Raw genomic sequence first — 10250 nt, 5'->3', positions numbered from 1 at the left:
AGAAATCGATAACACCTTTATTAACATTTTCCAAAAGAACTATAAAGAAAATGAAAATGAAATTGCTATCAAGAAGTTGCGGAAGAACACCGTAAAGCCTAATCTACTTTTAAAGATATTCCAAAAGAAGAAAACAATGATGTCTGCATCAGGCATATAAATAATACTTCCGGTAATGGCTGCACACACGAAGAAATTTACAATGATGAAAGTTTTTAGAAATATCAACAAAACAAAGCAATTAAATGATGAAAATAGGGACAATACAAATAGCAGTCATATAACCTGCCATATAGAATCACGTGTAACTTTCAAATGTTAAACATAATTCTTGATAAAGACACTTTAGGTCATGTAAGAGTAAATGAACATGTTTGTTCCCATGACCAATAAACAACTATTGCTAATCCATTAGATAACCTTGATTTTGATGAAGGAGAGGAAACGCTCCCAAAAGTTGGTGAAAAGAATGAACAAGAATAGTCTGTTCATCTTTCTGACAAAATGGCTCTATCTAGTGTAGTGTAGTAACGGTTTACGTGTGACCCCTGTTGTAAAATGGCTACTTGTGAATACACAGTTCATTTAACAAATGTCTCAATTCGATACATTTGGCAACTTGTGATTGCAACTTTCATTGTAATAAATGTCTAAATTCGATACACTACAAATGCTCAAGGTAACCAGTATACTTACTCGTGATCTTCAAGACAACTACAAGAATAGTTACAGGTATCAATTGTGCCTTGGAGTCAGAACATTTAAAACTCGTAGAAGACACTAAAAAGAGTAGTAATAGAAATAAAAGTCAATGTAAATCCGTGTAAGTTGAATAGCCAATCGCTAACTGACATGGATCTAATAAATGTTCAAAATGTAATGCACAGACTCAAACTGAAAAGCAAGGGTTATATTTCATATATTGATTAATCATATGTAGAATCGTCCTCACAAAATCAAAGGCCAAGGTCACAGGCGCTTTAAATGTCAGAATGGTTTTAGCTCATTGTCTTGCAAACTATATATCAGTAAGTCTTCAAATTTCACATAATTATTAATTAGTTATAACTATAAAGTAGGTCATTTTTTTATTTTCCATTAAATGAACAATTCCATGAACCCATTTATGGCATGTTTCTTTAACTAAGTTACTTATGGTATGAGACAAGGTCTAGAAAGGGGGTGTATGTGTCGTTCGACATTTCTTGTAAAAGTGAATTTTGTGTTGTTTATTCTTGGTATATAAATATGTACTGGTGAAATCAATTAGATAAGATATAGTGCCTATTTTGGATTATATTTGTATATTTAAGCCTTTAGTTATGAAGATGAAATAGTAAGAAAATATATACTGGTATATGATATAAACACTTCGTAAAACGAGAACTAGAATTTCATATTTCTCTTTCCATTGTGGTTTAGCCGAAATAAATGTTAAGTCGTCTAAAAAAGAAATAATACAGATTTTGTAAAATACTTAAGTAAATTACGTTTTGTAAAGTCACCTTTGTTATAAATTTTACATGAATGACAACATAAAATAATGCTAATAAACTTTCCATGTAGATTATTGCTGACACTATGTTGGTAAAGAGCGAGTAGCTGTTTTGGTTAATAATGCTTTCAACCTACTTCAGTAAGAAAACTGTACACATAAAGAACTTTTTATCTTGGTTCAGATTTTTGTGATTTTTTTTCTCTTTTTTTTTTGACATGTCTTACATTAACTGTATAAAATCATATGATATTTTATGTCTGCAAGAAGCAAAATGTGCGGATATAAGTAAAATAGTTATATCTGAATATTAAACATACTTGATAAATAGACCGAATGAAGATAATTTTCCTCTGCCTCTTTCTGGACCATGCTTATATTTATTTAAAAGTATATTAAATCTGGTATATCTATACTTGATAACAAAAGTAGTGAAATTCACTTGTTTAAGTTTTCTAAAGATGCATTCTCATTTAAAAAGAGTGTTTCATTTATTTACATAATTGGCTCCACCTTATTCCTCTACGACAACTGTTTTAAACTTTTACAAATTTAGATTTCAGAATTGGTCAGAGGGAAAATTAAAAAGGCAATAATAGAAAGGTTGTGGGTTAGATTTTATTTCAAATGAATTGATGAAGACAGGTTATCAGGTTCTCATGCCTTGTATATACTATTTTGTCATTAGACAAATACTCAACTCCTTGGAAAGTTGGATATATAACACCTCTAAACAAGAGTGCTAGACCAAATGATCCCTCTTATTACAGAGTAGTATCAATTATGGCCTGTCTCACATTTTATCAGTATTCTTAATAATAGATTACAAAACCTTTTTGATAATAATAAAGTTATCAATCACAAGGTACACGAATACCGTAATTTTGTAATTAAGTATCATTATATATGTTTAATAAGGAACAAATTGGCTTTCAACCAAAGGCAAATACTTCAGATCACATGTTTGTATTAAAAACACTGATTTGAATAATTGAATGAAAATGCATGCATGTTTTGCTGATTATTCTAAAGCTATAAACAGCGTGATGCATTCTTTACCTTTTCATAAACTGAATTAGGTAGTCCTATATAATAATCAAAAACATTTATCATGAGAATGAAATTCATGTTCATCTAGAAAACTCACTCAGTCATTATTTTACTCTAGAAATCTGTTTTAGACAAGGCGATATTCTGAGCCCAAACCTGTTTAAATTGCTTATCAATTATTTGACATCGAATATGATCCAGTTATGCTTGTTACCATTCCCCTTTGTTGCTTATTATATGTGATACCGTTCTTTTGTCTAGTGTGAAAGGTCTATAGAGGGAACCTTATTGAGCAGTAATCAAGGATAAAGATTTTAGAACTTTTTTACAAAGATAAGGATAAGTTCTCACAAATTACATATAAAGATTGGGAGATATAAAAAGTCAAGTCTGATAAAAGATTTTGCGAGGTATGCAACCCGAATGAAGTCTAAGACTAGCTTCACTTCGTATCTGCGTCTAATGCTTTTACTAGTCAACTCAGCATTTTATATACAGTAATGAAATAAATGACAGGAATTTGAAAACTATGAAAATCTGTCAGAGATAAGCAAATTTATTTGGTTAATTAGCAATGACTATGAAATAATCGTAAAACAATTTGCAGGGTTTTTGTTTACTTGTTTTTTACTCAGAAATAATACTGAAATATTGTAAATTATAGTCACTCAGTATTTGTGCTTTTTAGAGACATGAATTTTGTATAGTGTAGTTCTCCTTGAATTTAGAATTTTAATTTCTACCTACTGTGCATTTGGTTAGGTTAATTTGAGAATGCTTCTTTGCAGTAGAGCTACACTAAAGGTATAATCTTCATATTTTTTGTAAAGACTTGTAATTTAAAAAAAAATGCTTAAAATTAGATACCACAATACCGTTATTTTGTATTTAAGTATCATTAGATGTTTTATATGATGTTTAATAGTTATATATATTTAGCAAAATTTAGTTTAAAATTTGTTTTGTTATTTTTTTCAGTTCATTGTTATTGCTGTAATACGAATCAAGTTTTATTTTCGTATACACTTTTATTTGATCTTTGATCTCATAATTATTGTGATGTATATGTCATTTAACAAGGCCATTTATTGGAAATAAAAGTTTATTCTATTCTATTCTAAGAATTGTTGACGTTAAGCTGCCAGGTACGGCCCCGTCAATAGAGCACATTGTTGAAGGATGGCAAGTTTATATAAAGACTGATTTGTACCTAACTGCAGCGTTTTGTGGAAGATTAACAGCATTTTCCCCCTCTACAGCGAAGATAGATTTAAGTGCATTAACCTTTTGTAATAAAATATGAATTAAATGGAATATGCGACAAAAGACGATCATTACGGATCATTACGACGATACCAATGAAGCTTTTAAAACAGTTCTCAGTAGCAGAGCTAACCAGAAAAGAAACACGAGATAACGTCCTCTTTCGTTTAATAGATATCTTAGACTATATCTGTTCCAGAATGACAAATTCATGTTGCAAGTGATAGGAATGTAGTTACTTTGGACATACTTTTGTTCTGGATCAATACAAACTGGCCAGAAATACTGTTTGTTGTAACAACTAGCCATGAGAAACGATATTGTAGCATTTTGTAAAATAGATACAGAACAATTGTGCAATTGAACTCAGAAATAACATTGGCCAGAGTTGTGTTTGTAGACTATTGAACAATTGTTTAAAAGACGATGCGTAGTAATTATTCTTGCCAGACCGTTAAGTACATCCTTAAGAAAACATGGAACAAATATAAAAAATGAGATAAATATAGCTATATCATTATAACTTATGTCTCTTTTATTAACAATAACATGACATATGGCATTATTAACATATGCATAAAAATAAATAGCATACACTGAAAATGAAAACATGTAAAACATGTTTTTTATACATTGTACTAGACTTTTTATTTTCAAAAATATTTTGAAAAATCATTTAATGGCATACGAAATGGCTATAGGTGTATAAATTGGGCTGGGTATGCAAAAGGCCTTGTGACCTAAAACGGGTCAGTCAGATGCCTTGCTTTCACATGTAATGAAAAATTACAGTTACTACAGACACTCAGAGAATTGTTTGTCATTTATAAACAATCATTAACAGATAATAAGACATACATATATAGAAGCTTTCCGCATGTAAATTCAAGATATGGCAAAATAACAAATTTGAAATAACACTGACAACATGACGATTATCAACAGATGAATAAAGTATTCATTAAACAAGGAAAGTAACTCGATCATTGTCCAAAAACATGAAATGTTTTATGACTATGATAGAAAAATTATATCTGTGTCCAAAGTATTGCGATTTACGAAAATTTGACAAATTTGAAATAAAAATTAATGTATATATTTAGTATTTAATGTGCAAACAATATTCTTTTATAACTTTTTCATGGGTTAATTCTCCTCATAGATTTAATTTTCAATTATAACTTGATGTGTACTTGAAAAAGCATGTTTATATAATGTTAGCAATACATCTTTACAAGATCAGCGCCTTTAACAGTTAATCAAAAGAGTGTGCTTGATCTTAAACTTGATTCCCTTTAATTGTAAAATTTTTATTTTTGAAAGTTTAAAATCTTAATATTTTGTCTTAATAAATATCTCACTTCTGTGCCAACGTGAAGTTATAGGGCTAAAAAACAAGTACAATTTGTTTTCATTAAAATCGTTACTATATTTTGTCTGTACATTCGGACAACATATTGTTCAAATGGTTAAAAGAGCATTATAAATAATCGAATGAAAAATTTAAGACATGAAGTAAGAGTGTGAAGACTCCATATGCAATTATAATAAGAAGGCTGTCACTCAAGTTTTATGATAACCAAAAAGTCGAACATTTCCTTTTTAAACAGAAATGCGTTAGCATGAAAGTTTTTTTTGTTTTATGTGACTGTTTCAAATAATTATGTTTCAAATTAATTTGGCATCTATACTACTTGTACTTCACATGAAATTTCTAGGTACAAAACTCTCAAAGTTAAATCTAAATAAACGATTGAAACAATACATGCAAGTCGTGTTCTTTACGAATAACTGCAATTGAAGGCAAATACTCTTCAAGTGTGTCTTGACATTCTAAAAACACTTGAAATACCCGATTTTTCCAATATTTTATATCTAAGGTATAACACAATATTTAAAGACAACATGTTATTATTTTAAAACAATCCAAAGGACAATAGGTTTTAACCGAAATGGAATATTTGCAAGAAAATTATGAACAACTTGAAATTTATAACATTCTGTTACTGTTGAGCATTATACATTTTTAAGATTTTTTACGTGTATGAAAAACGGTTATAAAAAGTTCGGAAAAGGTGAAAACTCAAACCAAACCATGTTAAGGGAAATTAAAATTATCAGAACAAAATATTTAGTTTAATAATATTTTATTGCATATATAAATATACATCAATTCAGTTACATTAACAAAATTATACAATATACAAAAGGGTTGGGCCAAAAGTTTTTACAACATTATCGTGGGCCCTTCCCTGTAAATGATTAACATCAGTTTCATAAAGTAAAGAAAGTTATACATTAAAGTAAATATGCATTAAGTAACAATACATTTTCATTTTAAGATGGAAAGATAGAAGAGGGAAGAAAAGAAAACAAGGAAAGAAATGTTGCTGTATCAGTTGTGTGTCGACACTACCACCAACCAATCCCCACTATCAATTGTTAAGCAGATACCCATTTGTTTGTACTGATCAAAAATAACCTAAAATATTTGTTATAGTTAATTACAGTAAAAAAATAATGTAGTAACAAAATATTTGGACACATAAAGAACAGTTCCTTTGTAGAGTTAAGGTATTACCACCCAAATGGGCACTCTAAGGAACTAAAAAAAATGATATCATTGGTCAGATATATACCTTAAAATACACCTGTATGCAAAATTTAAACAGAGTTTACCGTACGGAAATCAAGTTATGGTCACTTTTCTGAACTCAAGCTAGAATGTTATGAGGGCCTTTTTAGAAATGAGGAACCTTTAAATAATCTGCAATAACATTGTAATGAAAACTGTCTTCCCATTATTTTTGGTCAAAAAACAAAAAATACCTTTCAGCTAACAATCCACATAAGCAAAATTATGGTTTCTACTTAAAGTTTATGAAATCTGTATAAAAATGTTACCCTACCCCATCCATTTTTACCATGTGTCTGACCATTTGCCTACTTAGGGAGCCTATTTAAAAAAAAAATACCCAAATGAGTGCCTGTTTTCAAAGTTTCCCTAAATTTTAAAGAATTATATTGGTGGATCTTGTAAAATATGAAATACTTTTACCGTCTAGTTTTGATTTTATTACACTTTGAAAATATCAGGTACCATATTTATTACTAGATTTAGCAGAATTTAGCCAATAAATACCTATATAAATTAAAAAAATCAAAATTAAACACTTTTTTCTTTCCAAATTGGACATGAGATATACATAAATAATGATAAAAGAAAAAAAAAGAAAGAAAAGTTGACTCTTCTGGGGATTGAACCCACGGCCCTCATTTTCAATGTAGTTAACAGTAGTTTTAGCCTCCTTGAATACCCTTTAAAGCGGATGATGCATTAGGATGGTAATACCTTAAAGGGAAACTTGGTCAATACGTCATGTGCAGAGTATAATGTATTGAAATTGACGTATTGTGCCCTCACCACGACGGGCACGTGTTTCCCAGGGTGAGGATAGCGTCATATTAGATTTACTCCAAAATAATTGTCCCTTGTGTATCTTATGTATGAAATATTGCTAACTTTAACTGAAAGTTCATCACCAGCTTTTAGTTCTACCAGTGACGAGACATAGCTATTATATGAATTGTAGTATCGGTTGGTAGAGATAGCATGCGGTTGTACATTTGTTACTAATTCGTTTTCCTCACCTTCAAGAATATTGAATTTAAAAATACCATGTTTAATTGGTTTATTGATATCTTTGACATCTGGTAAACCAGATGAAGGATTGCAAGACTCAAAAAAATCAAGATTAGAGTAAATAAAGTATGTGCCGTCTACTGGAACAACAAGTCGACCATTTCTGTATCTAATTCCATATCTTATAAAGCCTTTTGTATCATAAAGTTCTCTACCGTTACACCAATCTCTAATAGGAACCATATCAGCGCCAATGTCAACTGGAAAACAATAGTAAATACTCAATTACAAATAAATAATCTTCTACATTAATGATCGTCGATATTTGGTTGTTTTAAACTGTTTCAAAGTGTTCTCATAGCAGAAATACAAATACGGAAAGAAGAAAGAGAAAACGAAAAACAAGCATACTTTTTCGCAAATTCGATTGCTCCTTTCCAGTGAGTTTTGCTGCTGGTTTCATTTCCCAGAAACTTTTGTCATAAATATTCATTAAGCGGGCTCTATTTCCATCAAGATAGTCCTGCTGTTTCTTTTTATCTTGCCTTTTGGCTTCATCATACTGTATGACAATGGTCTGTTGAATAAATAGTCATGTCATATACCTTTGATTTTCAAATAACAAAATAAGAAATATTTTAGTACATATTCAAATTATTTTATTATTTGACTCTTGTATAAAACGTTAAATGGTACATGTACTATGTTTGGTATGAAGAACTGAAATACCACAAAAAATGGTTGTTATTTCAGTAACTATGTGCGGTTACTCACTAGTAAGTGAAAAACGAAGTGTGGTCTCAATTTTTCGATATTATTCCTATGTTATATTAAATAGTGTTGTTGACACACATGTGTTAAAGTACACACATGTTTAAGTTAAAATAACAACTATCGTGAGAATAGGTGTCTTTTGTTAAACAAGTAAGTTCCACGAGGAAATTGTATGGTATTGACTGTATTCTTCAAAGATTTAACAATTGGTTACTGTCTGGAGTCGTATATTCATGTAAGTATTTAATAATACCGTGACATAGAGAAGTAGTATCTACAAAGTTACTCCCCTAAGTTTTCAATACAACATTTACAATTCAACACAGACAATACCTTAGAATTTTAGTCAGTGTAATTTTTTCATACATGCATAACTTCTTGGGGAAAGAAAACGATTCTTTATGAATAATTACAGAGTACTGTTAATCAAAAGTAAAATTACACAGTATTTAAAAAGAGTAAATGCTGTTTTTGCAACATTTATGACATAACAGCCCTTTAAGGCAACTTTATTTTGAAATGAATAAATCCAGTCCGTTGAAAAACCCATGTCAATCAGGCCAATCAGCTTTGATTTTGACTGGTAAAATTCTTTTGAAAGAACAGCTGGAATATTAGATCTGTTTGGAATTTGAATAGGCAACATCGAAAGGTAATATTGCAAGGGAGTAAAACAGCTGGAATGTTAGATCTGTTGGGAATTTGAATAGATAACATCGAAAAGTAATATTGCAAGGGAGTAGTACAGCTGGAATATTAGATCTGTTTGGATTTGGAATAGATAACATCGAAAGGTAATATTTCAAGGGAGTAGAACAGATGGAATATTAGATCTGTTGGGATTTTGAATAGACAACCTCGAAATGTAATATTGCAAGGACCTTAGGGCAGTTACATTACTGAAACCGTTCTCAGTGTCCGGTGAAAGAAAGTACTAAAAGATAGTGCCTGTGTTATAGAAGATTTATTATCAATACAGGTTGTTTTCTGTCTTATGCTTGGAATAATTTCTTACCAATGGTAAGCATCTCAACATTCATTTACCTTTTGTAGATTTGGAAATTTCGTTGGCACAAAACATGTCAACCTCGCAATTTTAAGGTAATTTTCACGTTTGATAATTAATTTTATTTCATAAACGAAAATAGATGGGTCAATATTTTATTGAAAGATAAATCTATTGTGCTATGTTTGCATGTTAAAGTATGCAAATATGTCTTATTCAAAAAGAAATGCGAGAGTAAAAAGTTTACTGTGTCGGGGGCATTCGCTACGGCTAGTTATATACCTTGTGTATATTTCATATAGCAAACAGGTGCTGGATAGTAGTTTTGTTCTTGATGATCAAGGGGTAATATAAAAGTATTTGAATGTGTAAAGAAAAAATGAAAAACAAGAGAAAAGAATAAAATTCAAACTTACCCGTTCAAGATAATCATGTAATAAGTCAGTGGTTGATCCACATTTGAGTGGACCATTTTCACTAGGCAAACATATTTCACCTTTCTTAACTGTCTTAGGTAAATCAGGCATTGTCCACACTAAAGCTAAAACTATTATCAAACAGGCAACAACAAATAAAAGAACACCCAACGAAAAGATTTTTAGTATTTTTTCCATTGTCAAGGTTAATAATACGTTAACACTAAATTGTCTATGGGAAAGATTGCGGTTTACATGGCGTGTTATATAGTGATATGGATTTAAATAACATCTGGTTTACAATGGGGATTTCCCTTGAATGTGACCATATCACGTGACTTTTAAGCAATAAATTTGCTGTTACTCAACCGATTTTGATTAGACAAGGCGCAGAGTACCCGTAATTATATCAGCTACCCACGGTTAATCAAATTCTGAAAACCTTTAAATGGTTTTTGAGAACATTCGGGTACAGTTTTGTTTTCATAGCCGGGGATCACAACAAGCGATTTCTAGGCAAGTCGTCCGTTCTTTTGCACTGTTTCATAGGAAAATGAATGCTAAATCTTACATGTCCAATATATTTATTGAATGTAGTGATGT

At 30.4% G+C, this 10250-nt stretch overlaps 1 protein-coding gene across 1 annotated transcript; it reads right to left on the bottom strand.

The window, feature by feature from the left end:
* Window positions 1-5938: 5938 nt before the first annotated feature.
* Window positions 5939-9893, bottom strand: LOC132741687 (uncharacterized). Its single transcript, XM_060729916.1, has 3 exons — window positions 9648-9893; window positions 7863-8028; window positions 5939-7711 (listed from the first exon to the last, which is right to left on the bottom strand). Exons 1-3 carry the CDS (start codon window positions 9843-9845, stop codon window positions 7269-7271), a joined length of 807 nt encoding a protein of 268 aa, XP_060585899.1. The 5' UTR covers window positions 9846-9893; the 3' UTR covers window positions 5939-7268.
* Window positions 9894-10250: the final 357 nt, after the last annotated feature.

Source organism: Ruditapes philippinarum, unplaced genomic scaffold (genome assembly GCF_026571515.1).
Source record: "Ruditapes philippinarum isolate M1 unplaced genomic scaffold, ASM2657151v2 ctg2999_1_1_1_1, whole genome shotgun sequence".
Taxonomy (NCBI): Eukaryota; Metazoa; Mollusca; class Bivalvia; order Venerida; family Veneridae; genus Ruditapes; species Ruditapes philippinarum.
The sequence above is the reverse complement of the archived record's forward strand: the minus strand, read 5'-3'. Positions and strand labels throughout refer to the sequence as shown.